This window comes from Antechinus flavipes, chromosome 4 (assembly GCF_016432865.1).
Source record: "Antechinus flavipes isolate AdamAnt ecotype Samford, QLD, Australia chromosome 4, AdamAnt_v2, whole genome shotgun sequence".
Lineage (NCBI taxonomy): Eukaryota > Metazoa > Chordata > Mammalia > Dasyuromorphia > Dasyuridae > Antechinus > Antechinus flavipes.
The window spans coordinates 186,726,870-186,741,259 of record NC_067401.1 but is presented as its reverse complement, the minus strand read 5'-3'; the positions used below and the strand labels follow the sequence as shown (position 1 = coordinate 186,741,259).

At 50.0% G+C, this 14,390-nt stretch overlaps 1 protein-coding gene across 1 annotated transcript; it reads right to left on the bottom strand.

The window, feature by feature from the left end:
* Positions 1–134: 134 nt before the first annotated feature.
* LOC127561423 (uncharacterized) lies at positions 135–14,094 on the bottom strand. Its single transcript, XM_051996670.1, has 7 exons — positions 12,637–14,094; positions 12,187–12,336; positions 9,331–9,372; positions 8,502–9,180; positions 7,831–8,351; positions 238–4,230; positions 135–146 (listed from the first exon to the last, which is right to left on the bottom strand). The coding sequence occupies exons 1-7, from the start codon at positions 14,092–14,094 to the stop codon at positions 135–137; spliced, it is 6,855 nt and encodes a 2,284-aa protein (XP_051852630.1).
* Positions 14,095–14,390: the final 296 nt, after the last annotated feature.

The following is a 14,390-nucleotide window of genomic DNA, read 5'->3' as shown; positions in this document are numbered from 1 at the left end:
AAGATCAAAAAGAAACGGCAATTCCCCTGCCTCCCCAACCACCACGCCCACTGTTCCAAGTTCCAAGGAGACTTTGCCAGTGAGTACTGTGTCCTCAACATCTGTCAGTCCTTCCCAAGAAGCATCAATAACGATCACTGCTTCTCCTACAACATCAGAAAGTGTCACAACTTCTCCTGCCTCCTCAACCACCACGCCCGCTGTTCCAAGTTCCAAGGAGACTTTGCCAGTGAGTACTGTGTCCTCAACATCTGTCAGTCCTTCCAAAGAAGCATCAACAACGATCACTGCTTCTCCTACAACATCAGAAAGTGTCAAAACTTCCCCTGACTCCTCAACCACCACGCCCGCTGTTCCAAGTTCCACAGAGACTTCCACCATGGTTACTGAATCCTCAACATCTGTCACTCCTTCCCAAGAAGCATCAACAACGATCACTGCTTCTCCTGCAACATCAGAAAGTGTCACAACTTCCCCTGCCTCCTCAACCACCACGCCCGCTGTTCCAAGTTCCACGGAGACTTTGCCAGTGAGTACTGTGTCCTCAACATCTGTCAGTCCTTCCCAAGAAGCATCAACAACGATCACTGATTCTCCTACAACATCAGAAAGTGTCACAACTTCTTCTGACTCCTCAACCACCACGCCCGCTGTTCCAAGTTCCACAGAGACTTTGCCAGTGAGTACTGTGTCCTCAACATCTGTCAGTCCTTCCCAAGAAGCATCAACAACGATCACTGCTTCTCCTACAACATCAGAAAGTGTCACAACTTCCCCTGACTCCTCAACCACCACGCCCGCTGTTCCAAGTTCCACGGAGACTTTGCCAGTGACTACTGTGTCCTCAACATCTGTCAGTCCTTCCCAAGAAGCATCAACAACGATCACTGCTTCCCCTACAACATCAGAAAGTGTCACAACTTCCCCTGACTCCTCAACCATCACGCCCGCTGTTCCAAGTTCCACGGAGACTTCCACCATTGTTACTGTGTCCTCAACATCTGTCAGTCCTTCCAAAGAAGCATCAACAACGATCACTGCTTCCCCTACAACATCAGAAAGTGTCACAACTTCCCCTGACTCCTCAACCACCACGCCCGCTGTTCCAAGTTCCACGGAGACTTCCACCATTGTTACTGAATCCTCAACATCTGTCAGTCCTTCCCAAGAAGCATCAACAACGATCACTGCTTCCCCTACAACATCAGAAAGTGTCACAACTTCCCCTGCCTCCTCAACCACCACGCCCGCTGTTCCAAGTTCCACGGAGACTTTGCCAGTGAGTACTGTGTCCTCAACATCTGTCAGTCCTTCCCAAGAAGCATCAACAACAACCACTGCTTCCCCTACAACATCAGAAAGTGTCACAACTTCCCCTGACTCCTCAACCACCACGCCCGCTGTTCCAAGTTCCACGGAGACTTTGCCAGTGAGTACTGTGTCCTCAACATCTGTCAGTCCTTCCCAAGAAGCATCAACAACGATCACTGCTTCTCCTACAACATCAGAAAGTGTCACAACTTCCCCTGACTCCTCAACCACCACGCCCGCTGTTCCAAGTTCCACGGAGACTTTGCCAGTGACTACTGTGTCCTCAACATCTGTCAGTCCTTCCCAAGAAGCATCAACAACGATCACTGCTTCCCCTACAACATCAGAAAGTGTCACAACTTCCCCTGACTCCTCAACCACCACTCCCGCTGTTCCAAGTTCCACGGAGACTTCCACCATTGTTACTGAATCCTCAACATCTGTCAGTCCTTCCCAAGAAGCATCAACAACGATCACTGCTTCTCCTGCAACATCAGAAAGTGTCACAACTTCTTCTGACTCCTCAACCACCACGCCCGCTGTTCCAAGTTCCACGGAGACTTTGCCAGTGAGTACTGTGTCCTCAACATCTGTCAGTCCTTCCCAAGAAGCATCAACAACAACCACTGCTTCCCCTACAACATCAGAAAGTGTCATAACTTCCCCTGCCTCCTCAACCACCACGCCCGCTGTTCCAAGTTCCACGGAGACTTTCCCAGTGAGTACTGTGTCCTCAACATCTGTCAGTCCTTCCCAAGAAGCATCAACAACAACCACTGCTTCCCCTACAACATCAGAAAGTGTCACAACTTCCCCTGACTCCTCAACCACCACGCCCGCTGTTCCAAGTTCCACGGAGACTTTGCCAGTGAGTACTGTGTCCTCAACATCTGTCAGTCCTTCCCAAGAAGCATCAACAACGATCACTGCTTCCCCTACAACATCAGAAAGTGTCACAACTTCCCCTGACTCCTCAACCACCACGCCCGCTGTTCCAAGTTCCACGGAGACTTCCACCATGGTTACTGAATCCTCAACATCTGTCACTCCTTCCCAAGAAGCATCAACAACGATCACTGCTTCTCCTACAACATCAGAAAGTGTCACAACTTCCCCTGACTCCTCAACCACCACTCCCACTGTTCCAAGTTCCACGGAGACTTTGCCAGTGAGTACTGTGTCCTCAACATCTGTCAGTCCTTCCCAAGAAGCATCAACAACAACCACTGCTTCTCCTACAACATCAGAAAGTGTCACAACTTCCCCTGCTTCCTCAACCACCACTCCCGCTGTTCCAAGTTCCACGGAGACTTTGCCAGTGAGTACTGTGTCCTCAACATCTGTCAGTCCTTCCCAAGAAGCATCAACAACAACCACTGCTTCCCCTACAACATCAGAAAGTGTCACAACTTCCCCTGACTCCTCAACCACCACGCCCGCTGTTCCAAGTTCCACGGAGACTTTGCCAGTGAGTACTGTGTCCTCAACATCTGTCAGTCCTTCCCAAGAAGCATCAACAACGATCACTGCTTCTCCTACAACATCAGAAAGTGTCACAACTTCCCCTGCCTCCTCAACCACCACGCCCGCTGTTCCAAGTTCCACGGAGACTTTGCCAGTGACTACTGTGTCCTCAACATCTGTCAGTCCTTCCCAAGAAGCATCAACAACGATCACTGCTTCCCCTACAACATCAGAAAGTGTCACAACTTCCCCTGACTCCTCAACCACCACGCCCGCTGTTCCAAGTTCCACGGAGACTTTGCCAGTGAGTACTGTGTCCTCAACATCTGTCAGTCCTTCCCAAGAAGCATCAACAACAACCACTGCTTCCCCTACAACATCAGAAAGTGTCACAACTTCCCCTGCCTCCTCAACCACCACGCCCGCTGTTCCAAGTTCCACGGAGACTTTGCCAGTGAGTACTGTGTCCTCAACATCTGTCAGTCCTTCCCAAGAAGCATCAACAACGATCACTGCTTCTCCTACAACATCAGAAAGTGTCACAACTTCTTCTGACTCCTCAACCACCACGCCCGCTGTTCCAAGTTCCACGGAGACTTTGCCAGTGAGTACTGTGTCCTCAACATCTGTCAGTCCTTCCCAAGAAGCATCAACAACGATCACTGCTTCTCCTACAACATCAGAAAGTGTCACAACTTCCCCTGCCTCCTCAACCACCACGCCCGCTGTTCCAAGTTCCACAGAGACTTCCACCATGGTTACTGAATCCTCAACATCTGTCACTCCTTCCCAAGAAGCATCAACAACGATCACTGCTTCTCCTACAACATCAGAAAGTGTCACAACTTCCCCTGCCTCCTCAACCACCACTCCCGCTGTTCCAAGTTCCACGGAGACTTTGCCAGTGAGTACTGTGTCCTCAACATCTGTCAGTCCTTCCCAAGAAGCATCAACAACAACCACTGCTTCCCCTACAACATCAGAAAGTGTCACAACTTCCCCTGACTCCTCAACCACCACGCCCGCTGTTCCAAGTTCCACGGAGACTTTGCCAGTGAGTACTGTGTCCTCAACATCTGTCAGTCCTTCCCAAGAAGCATCAACAACGATCACTGCTTCTCCTACAACATCAGAAAGTGTCACAACTTCCCCTGCCTCCTCAACCACCACTCCCGCTGTTCCAAGTTCCACGGAGACTTTGCCAGTGAGTACTGTGTCCTCAACATCTGTCAGTCCTTCCCAAGAAGCATCAACAACAACCACTGCTTCCCCTACAACATCAGAAAGTGTCACAACTTCCCCTGACTCCTCAACCACCACGCCCGCTGTTCCAAGTTCCACGGAGACTTTGCCAGTGAGTACTGTGTCCTCAACATCTGTCAGTCCTTCCCAAGAAGCATCAACAACGATCACTGCTTCTCCTACAACATCAGAAAGTGTCACAACTTCCCCTGCCTCCTCAAACACCACTCCTACTGTTCTGAGTACCACAGAGACTTCCACAGTGAGTACTGTGTCCTCAACATCTGTCAGTCCTTCCCAAGAAGCATCAACAATGATCACTGCTTCTCCTACAACATCAGAAAGTGTCACAAATTCCCCTGACTCCTCAAGCACCACGCCCGCTGTTCCAAGTTCCACGGAGACTTCCACCATGGTTACTGAATCCTCAACATCTGTCAGTCCTTCCCAAGAAGCATCAACAACGATCACTGCTTCTCCTGCAACATCAGAAAGTGTCACAACTTCCCCTGACTCCTCAACCACCACGCCGGCTGTTCCAAGTTCCACGGAGACTTTGCCAGTGAGTACTGTGTCCTCAACATCTGTCAGTCCTTCCCAAGAAGCATCAACAACGATCACTGCTTCTCCTACAACATCAGAAAGTGTCACAACTTCCCCTGCCTCCTCAACCACCACTCCCGCTGTTCCAAGTTCCACGGAGACTTTGCCAGTGAGTACTGTGTCCTCAACATCTGTCAGTCCTTCCCAAGAAGCATCAACAACGATCACTGCTTCTCCTACAACATCAGAAAGTGTCACAACTTCCCCTGCCTCCTCAACCACCACGCCCGCTGTTCCAAGTTCCACGGAGACTTTGCCAGTGAGTACTGTGTCCTCAACATCTGTCAGTCCTTCCCAAGAAGCATCAACAACAACCACTGCTTCCCCTACAACATCAGAAAGTGTCACAACTTCCCCTGACTCCTCAACCACCACGCCCGCTGTTCCAAGTTCCACGGAGACTTTGCCAGTGAGTACTGTGTCCTCAACATCTGTCAGTCCTTCCCAAGAAGCATCAACAACGATCACTGCTTCTCCTACAACATCAGAAAGTGTCACAACTTCCCCTGCCTCCTCAACCACCACTCCCGCTGTTCCAAGTTCCACGGAGACTTCCACCATTGTTACTGAATCCTCAACATCTGTCACTCCTTCCCAAGAAGCATCAACAACGATCACTGCTTCTCCTACAACATCAGAAAGTGTCACAACTTCCCCTGACTCCTCAACCACCACTCCCGCTGTTCCAAGTTCCACGGAGACTTTGCCAGTGAGTACTGTGTCCTCAACATCTGTCAGTCCTTCCCAAGAAGCATCAACAACAACCACTGCTTCCCCTACAACATCAGAAAGTGTCACAACTTCCCCTGCCTCCTCAACCACCACTCCCGCTGTTCCAAGTTCCACGGAGACTTCCACCATTGTTACTGAATCCTCAACATCTGTCAGTCCTTCCCAAGAAGCATCAACAACGATCACTGCTTCTCCTGCAACATCAGAAAGTGTCACAACTTCCCCTGCCTCCTCAACCACCACGCCCGCTGTTCCAAGTTCCACGGAGACTTTGCCAGTGAGTACTGTGTCCTCAACATCTGTCAGTCCTTCCCAAGAAGCATCAACAACGATTACTGCTTCTCCTACAACATCAGAAAGTGTCACAACTTCCCCTGCCTCCTCAACCACCACTCCCGCTGTTCCAAGTTCCACGGAGACTTTGCCAGTGAGTACTGTGTCCTCAACATCTGTCAGTCCTTCCCAAGAAGCATCAACAACGATCACTGCTTCCCCTACAACATCAGAAAGTGTCACAACTTCCCCTGACTCCTCAACCACCACGCCCGCTGTTCCAAGTTCCACGGAGACTTTGCCAGTGAGTACTGTGTCCTCAACATCTGTCACTCCTTCCCAAGAAGCATCAACAACGATCACTGCTTCCCCTACAATATCAGAAAGTGTCACAACTTCCCCTGCCTCCTCAAACACCACTCCTACTGTTTTGAGTACCACAGAGACTTCCACAGTGAGTACTGTGTCCTCAACATCTGTCAGTCCTTCCCAAGAAGCATCAACAACAATCACTGCTTCTCCTACAACATCAGAAAGTGTCACAACTTCTTCTGACTCCTCAACCACCACGCCCGCTGTTCCAAGTTCCACGGAGACTTTGCCAGTGAGTACTGTGTCCTCAACATCTGTCAGTCCTTCCCAAGAAGCATCAACAACGATCACTGCTTCTCCTACAACATCAGAAAGTGTCACAACTTCTCCTGACTCCTCAACCACCACGCCCGCTATTCCAAGTTCCACGGAGACTTTGCCAGTGAGTACTGTGTCCTCAACATCTGTCAGTCCTTCCCAAGAAGCATCAACAACGATCACTGCTTCTCCTACAACATCAGAAAGTGTCACAACTTCCCCTGACTCCTCAACCACCACTCCCACTGTTCTGAGTACCATGGAGACTTCCACAGTGAGTACTGTGTCCCCAGCATCTGTCAGTCCTTCCCAAGAAGCACCAACAACCACCACTGCTTCCCCTACAACATCAGAAAGTGTCACAACTTCCCCTGACTCCTCAACCACCATGCCCGCTGTTCCAAGTTCCACGGAGACTTCCACAGGGAGTACTGTGTCCCCAACACCTGTCAGTCCTTCCCAAGAAGCATCAACAACGACCACTGCTTCTCCTGCAACATCAGAAAGTGTCACAACTTCCCCTGCCTTCTCAACCACCACTCCCACTGTTCTGAGTACCACAGAGACTTCCACAGTGAGTACTGTGTCCCCAACATCTTTCAGTCCTTCCCAAGAAACATCAACAATGATCACTGCTTCTCCTGCAACATCAGAACGTGTCACAACTTCCCCTGACTCCTTAACCACCACTCCTACTGTTCTGAGTACCACGGAGATTTCCACAGTGAGTACTGCATCCTCAACATCTGTCAGTCCTTCCCAAGAAGCATCAACAACAACCACTGCTTCTCCTACAACATCAGAAAGTGTCACAACTTCCCCTGACTCCTCAACCACCACTCCCGCTGTTCCAAGTTCCACGGAGACTTTGCCAGTGAGTACTGTGTCCTCAACATCTGTCAGTCCTTCCCAAGAAGCATCAACAACAACCACTGCTTCCCCTACAACATCAGAAAGTGTCACAACTTCCCCTGCCTCCTCAACCACCACTCCCGCTGTTCCAAGTTCCACGGAGACTTCCACCATTGTTACTGAATCCTCAACATCTGTCAGTCCTTCCCAAGAAGCATCAACAACGATCACTGCTTCTCCTGCAACATCAGAAAGTGTCACAACTTCCCCTGCCTCCTCAACCACCACGCCCGCTGTTCCAAGTTCCACGGAGACTTTGCCAGTGAGTACTGTGTCCTCAACATCTGTCAGTCCTTCCCAAGAAGCATCAACAACGATTACTGCTTCTCCTACAACATCAGAAAGTGTCACAACTTCCCCTGCCTCCTCAACCACCACTCCCGCTGTTCCAAGTTCCACGGAGACTTTGCCAGTGAGTACTGTGTCCTCAACATCTGTCAGTCCTTCCCAAGAAGCATCAACAACGATCACTGCTTCCCCTACAACATCAGAAAGTGTCACAACTTCCCCTGACTCCTCAACCACCACGCCCGCTGTTCCAAGTTCCACGGAGACTTTGCCAGTGAGTACTGTGTCCTCAACATCTGTCACTCCTTCCCAAGAAGCATCAACAACGATCACTGCTTCCCCTACAATATCAGAAAGTGTCACAACTTCCCCTACCTCCTCAAACACCACTCCTACTGTTCTGAGTACCACAGAGACTTCCACAGTGAGTACTGTGTCCTCAACATCTGTCAGTCCTTCCCAAGAAGCATCAACAACAATCACTGCTTCTCCTACAACATCAGAAAGTGTCACAACTTCTTCTGACTCCTCAACCACCACGCCCGCTGTTCCAAGTTCCACGGAGACTTTGCCAGTGAGTACTGTGTCCTCAACATCTGTCAGTCCTTCCCAAGAAGCATCAACAACGATCACTGCTTCTCCTACAACATCAGAAAGTGTCACAACTTCTCCTGACTCCTCAACCACCACGCCCGCTGTTCCAAGTTCCACGGAGACTTTGCCAGTGAGTACTGTGTCCTCAACATCTGTCAGTCCTTCCCAAGAAGCATCAACAACGATCACTGCTTCTCCTACAACATCAGAAAGTGTCACAACTTCCCCTGACTCCTCAACCACCACTCCCACTGTTCTGAGTACCATGGAGACTTCCACAGTGAGTACTGTGTCCCCAGCATCTGTCAGTCCTTCCCAAGAAGCACCAACAACCACCACTGCTTCCCCTACAACATCAGAAAGTGTCACAACTTCCCCTGACTCCTCAACCACCACGCCCGCTGTTCCAAGTTCCACGGAGACTTCCACAGGGAGTACTGTGTCCCCAACACCTGTCAGTCCTTCCCAAGAAGCATCAACAATGACCACTGCTTCTCCTGCAACATCAGAAAGTGTCACAACTTCCCCTGCCTTCTCAACCACCACTCCCACTGTTCTGAGTACCACAGAGACTTCCACAGTGAGTACTGTGTCCCCAACATCTTTCAGTCCTTCCCAAGAAACATCAACAATGATCACTGCTTCTCCTGCAACATCAGAACGTGTCACAACTTCCCCTGACTCCTTAACCACCACTCCTACTGTTCTGAGTACCACGGAGATTTCCACAGTGAGTACTGCATCCTCAACATCTGTCAGTCCTTCCCAAGAAGCATCAACAACAACCACTGCTTCTCCTACAACATCAGAAAGTGTCACAACTTCTCCTGACTCATCAACCACCACGCCCGCTGTTCCAAGTTCCACAGAGACTTTGCCAGTGAGTACTGTGTCCTCAACATCTGTCAGTCCTTCCCAAGAAGCATCAACAACGATCACTGCTTCTCCTACAACATCAGAAAGTGTCACAACTTCCCCTGGCTTCTCAACCACCACTCCCGCTGTTCCAAGTTCCACGGAGACTTCCACCGGGAGTACTGTGTCCCCAACATCTGTCAGTCCTTCCCAAGAAGCATCAACAACGACCACTGCTTCTCCTGCAACATCAGAAAGTGTCACAACTTCCCCTGCCTTCTCAACCACCACTCCCACTGTTCTGAGTACCACAGAGACTTCCACAGTGAGTACTGTGTCCCCAGCATCTTTCAGTCCTTCCCAAGAAACATCAACAATGACCACTGCTTCTCCTGCAACATCAGAAAGTGTCACAACTTCCCCTGCCTCCTCAACCACCACTCCCACTGTTCTGAGTACCACGGAGACCTCCACAGTGAGTACTGTGTCCCTAACATCTGTCAGTCCTTCCCAAGAAACATCAACAACAACCACTGCTTCTCCTGTGACATCAGAAAGTTTCACAACTTCCCCTGACTCCTTAACCACCACTCCCACTCTTCTGAGTACCACGGAGACTTCCACAGTGAGTCCTGTGTCCCCAACATCTGTCAGTCCTTCCCAAGAAGCATCAACAATGACCACTGCTTCTCCTGTGACATCAGAAAGTGTTACAACTTCCCCTGCCTCCTCAACCACCATTCCCACTGTTCTGAGTACCACGGAGACCTCCACAGTGAGTACTGTGTCCCCAACATCTGTCAGTCCTTCCCAAGAAGCATCAACAACGACCACTGCTTCTCCTGTAACATCAGAAAGTGTCACAACTTCCCCTGCCTTCTCAACCACCACTCCCACTGTTCTGAGTACCACGGAGACTTCCACAGTGGTTACTGAATCTCCAACATCTGTCAGTCCTTCCCAAGAAGCATCAACAATGACTACTGCTTCTCCTGCAACATCAGAAAGTGTCACAACTTCCCCTGCCTTCTCAACCACCACTCCCACTGTTGTGAGTACCACAGAGACCTCCACAGTGAGTACTGTGTCCCCAACATCTGTCAGTCCTTCCCAAGAAGCTTCAACAATGATCACTGCTTCTCCTGCAACATCAGAACGTGTCACAACTTCCCCTGACTCCTTAAACACCACTCCTACTCTTCTGAGTACCACGGAGATTTCCACAGTGAGTACTGTGTCCCCAACATCTGTCAGTCCTTCCCAAGAAGCATCTACAACGTCCACTGCTTCTCCTGCAACATCAGAAAGTGTCACAACTTCCCCTGACTCCTTAACCACCACTCCTACTGTTCTGAGTACCACAGAGACTTCCACAGTGAGTACTGTGTTTCCAACATCTGTCAGTCCTTCCCAAGAAGCATCTATAACGACCCCTGCTTCTCCTGCAACATCAGAAAGTGTCAGAACTTCCCCTGCCTCCTCAACCACCACTCCCGCTGTTCTGAGTACCACGGAGACTTCCACAGTGAGTACTGTGTTCCCAACATCTGCTTCTCCTGCAACATCAGAAAGTGTCACAACTTCCCCTGCCTCCTCAACCACCACTCCCACAGTTCTGAGTACCACAGAGACTTCCACAGTGTTTACTGGATCCCCAACATCTGTCAGTCCTTCCCAAGGAGCATCAACAATGACCACTGCTTCTCCTGTGACATTAGAAAGTGTTACAACTTCCCCTGCCTCTTCAACCACCACTCCTACTGTTCTGAGTACCACGGAAATTTCCACAGTGAGTACTGCATCCTCAACATCTGTCAGTCCTTCCCAAGAAGCATCAACAAAGACCACTGCTTCTCCTGTGACATCAGAAAGTGTTACAACTTCCCCTGCCTCTTCAACCACCACTCCTACTGTTCTGAGTACCACGGAGACTTCCACAGTGGTTACTGAATCTCCAACATCTGTCAGTCCTTCCCAAGAAGCATCAACAATGACTACTGCTTCTCCTGCAACATCAGAAAGTGTCACAACTTCCCCTGCCTTCTCAACCACCACTCCCACTGTTGTGAGTACCACAGAGACCTCCACAGTGAGTACTGTGTCCCCAACATCTGTCAGTCCTTCCCAAGAAGCATCAACAATGACTACTGCTTATCCTGCGACATCAGAAATTGTCACAACTTCCCCTGACTCCTTAACCACCACTCCCACTGTTCTGAGTACCACGGAGACTTCCACAGTGAGGACTGTGTCCCCAACATCTGTCAGTCCTTCCCAAGAAGCATCAACAACGACCACTGCTTCTCCTGCAACATCAGAATGTTTCACAACTTCCCCTGCTTCCTTAACCACCACTCCCACTGTTCTGAGTACCACGGAGACTTCCACAGTGAGTACTGTGTCCCCAACATCTGTTAGTCCTTCCCAAGAAGCATCAACAATGACCACTGCTTCTCCTGCAACATCAGAAAGTGTCACAACTTCCCCTGACTCCTTAACCACCACTCCTACTGTTCTGAGTACCACGGCGATTTCCACAGTGAGTACTGCATCCTCAACATCTGTCAGTCCTTCCCAAGAAGCATCAACAACGATCACTGCTTCTCCTGCAACATCAGAAAGTGTCACAACTTCCCCTGACTCCTTAACCACCACTCCTACTGTTCTGAGTACCACGGAGACTTCCACAGTGAGTACTGTGTCCCCAACATCTGTTAGTCCTTCCCAAGAAACATCAACAATGACCACTGCTTCTCCTGTGACATCAGAAAGTGTCACAAGTTCCCCTGCCTCCTCAACCACCACTCCCACTGTTCTGAGTACCACGGCGATTTCCACAGTGAGTACTGCATCCTCAACATCTGTCAGTCCTTCCCAAGAAGCATCAACAATGATCACTGCTTCTCCTGCAACATCAGAAAGTGTCACAACTTCCCCTGACTCCTTAACCACCACTTCCACTGTTCTGAGTACCACGGAGACTTCCACAGTGGTTACTGAATCCTCAACATCTATCGGTCCTTCCCAAGGAGTATCAACAATGACCACTGCTTCTCCTGCAACATCAGAAAGTGTCACAACTTCCCCTGATTCCTTAACCACCACTCCTACTGTTCTGAGTACCACGGAGACTTCTACAGTGAGTACTGTGTCACCAACATCTGTCAGTCCTTCCCAAGAAGCATCAACAACGACCACTGCTTCTCCTGCAACATCAGAAAGTTTCACAACTTCCCCTGCTTCCTTAACCACCACTCCCACTGTTCTGAGTACCACGGAGACTTCCACAGTGAGTACTGTGTCCCCAACATCTGTTAGTCCTTCCCAAGAAACATCAACAATGACCACTGCTTCTCCTGTGACATCAGAAAGTGTCACAAGTTCCCCTGCCTCCTCAACCACCACTCCCACTGTTCTGAGTACCACGGAGACCTCCACAGTGAGTACTGTGTCCCCAACATCTGTCAGTCCTTCCCAAGAAGCTTCAACAATGATCACTGCTTCTCCTGCAACATCAGAACGTGTCACAACTTCCCCTGACTCCTTAACCACCACTCCTACTGTTCTGAGTACCACGGCGATTTCCACAGTGAGTACTGCATCCTCAACATCTGTCAGTCCTTCCCAAGAAGCATCAACAATGATCACTGCTTCTCCTGCAACATCAGAAAGTGTCACAACTTCCCCTGACTCCTTAACCACCACTCCCACTGTTCTGAGTACCACGGAGACTTCCACAGTGGTTACTGAATCTCCAACATCTGTCAGTCCTTCCCAAGAAGCATCAACAATGACCACTGCTTCTCCTGCGACATCAGAAATTGTCACAAATTCCCCTGACTCCTTAACCACCACTCCCACTGTTCTCCGTACCACGGAGACTTCCATAGTGAGTACTGTGTCCCCAACATCTGTCAGTCCTTCCCAAGAAGCATCTACAACGACCACTGCTTCTCCTGCAACATCAGAAAGTGTCACAACTTCCCCTGACTCCTTAACCACCACTCCCACTGTTCTGAGTACCACGGAGACTTCCACAGTGGTTACTGAATCTCCAACATCTGTCAGTCCTTCCCAAGAAGCATCAACAATGACCACTGCTTCTCCTGCAACATCAGAAAGTGTCACAACTTCCCCTGACTCCTTAACCACCACTCCCACTGTTCTGAGTACCACGGAGACTTCCACAGTGGTTACTGAATCTCCAACATCTGTCAGTCCTTCCCAAGAAGCATCAACAATGACCACTGCTTCTCCTGCAACATCAGAAAGTGTCACAACTTCCCCTGCCTTCTCAACCACCACTCCCACTGTTCTGAGTACCACTGAGACTTCCACAGTGAGTACTGTGTCCCCAACATCTGTCAGTCCTTCCCAAGAAGCATCAACAACGACCACTGCTTCTCCTCTGACATCAGAAAGTGTCACAAGTTCCCCTGCCTCCTCAACCACCACTCCCACTGTTCTGAGTACCACGGAGACCTCCACAGTGAGTACTGTGTCCCCAACATCTGTCAGTCCTTCCCAAGAAACATTAACAACGACCACTGCTTCTCCTGCAACGTCAGAAAGTGTCACAACTTCCCCTGACTCCTTAACCACCACTCCCACTCTTCTGAGTAGCACGGAGACTTCCACAGTGGTTACTGAATCCTCAACATCTGTCAGTCCTTCCCAAGGAGTATCAACAATTACCACTGCTTCTCCTGCAACATCAGAAAGTGTTACAACTTCCCCTGACTCCTTAACCACCACTCCTACTGTTCTGAGTACCACAGAGACTTCCACAGTGAGTACTGTGTTTCCAACATCTGTCAGTCCTTCCCAAGAAGCATCTATAACGACCCCTGCTTCTCCTGCAACATCAGAAAGTGTCAGAACTTCCCCTGCCTCCTCAACCACCACTCCCGCTGTTCTGAGTACCACGGAGACTTCCACAGTGAGTACTGTGTTCCCAACATCTGCTTCTCCTGCAACATCAGAAAGTGTCACAACTTCCCCTGCCTCCTCAACCACCACTCCCACAGTTCTGAGTACCACAGAGACTTCCACAGTGTTTACTGGATCCCCAACATCTGTCAGTCCTTCCCAAGGAGCATCAACAATGACCACTGCTTCTCCTGCAACATCAGAAAGTGTTACAACTTCCCCTGACTCCTTAACCACCACTCCCACTGTTCTGGGTACCATGGAGACTTCCACAGTGAGTCCTGTGTCCCCAACATCTGTCAGTCCTTCCCAAGAAACATCAACAATGACCACTGCTTCTCCTGTGACATCAGAAAGTGTCACAAGTTCCCCTGCCTCCTCAACCACCACTCCCACTGTTCTGGGTACCACAGAGACTTCCACAGTGAGTACTGTGTCCCCAACATCTGTCAGTCCTTCCCAAGAAGCATCTATAACGACCCCTGCTTCTCCTGCAACATCAGAAAGTGTCACAACTTCCCCTGACTCCTCAACCACCACTCCCACAGTTCTGAGTA

What these genes read in the sequence shown, in the direction of transcription:
- LOC127561423 (XM_051996670.1), bottom strand. Translation starts at nt 14,094, where the DNA reads ATGGTACCCAGAACAGTGGGAGTGGTGGTTAAGGAGTCAGGGGAAGTT. An exon ending in ATTCAGTAACCACTGTGGAA is followed by an intron (nt 12,337 to 12,636) that starts GTCTCCGTGGTA and finishes CTCACTGTGGAG; the next exon opens with GTCTCCGTGGTACTCAGAAC. An exon ending in TAGGAGTGGTGTTTGAGGAG is followed by an intron (nt 4,231 to 7,830) that starts GTAGGGGAAGTT and finishes GTGTTTGAGGAG; the next exon opens with GCAGGGGAAGTTGTGACACT.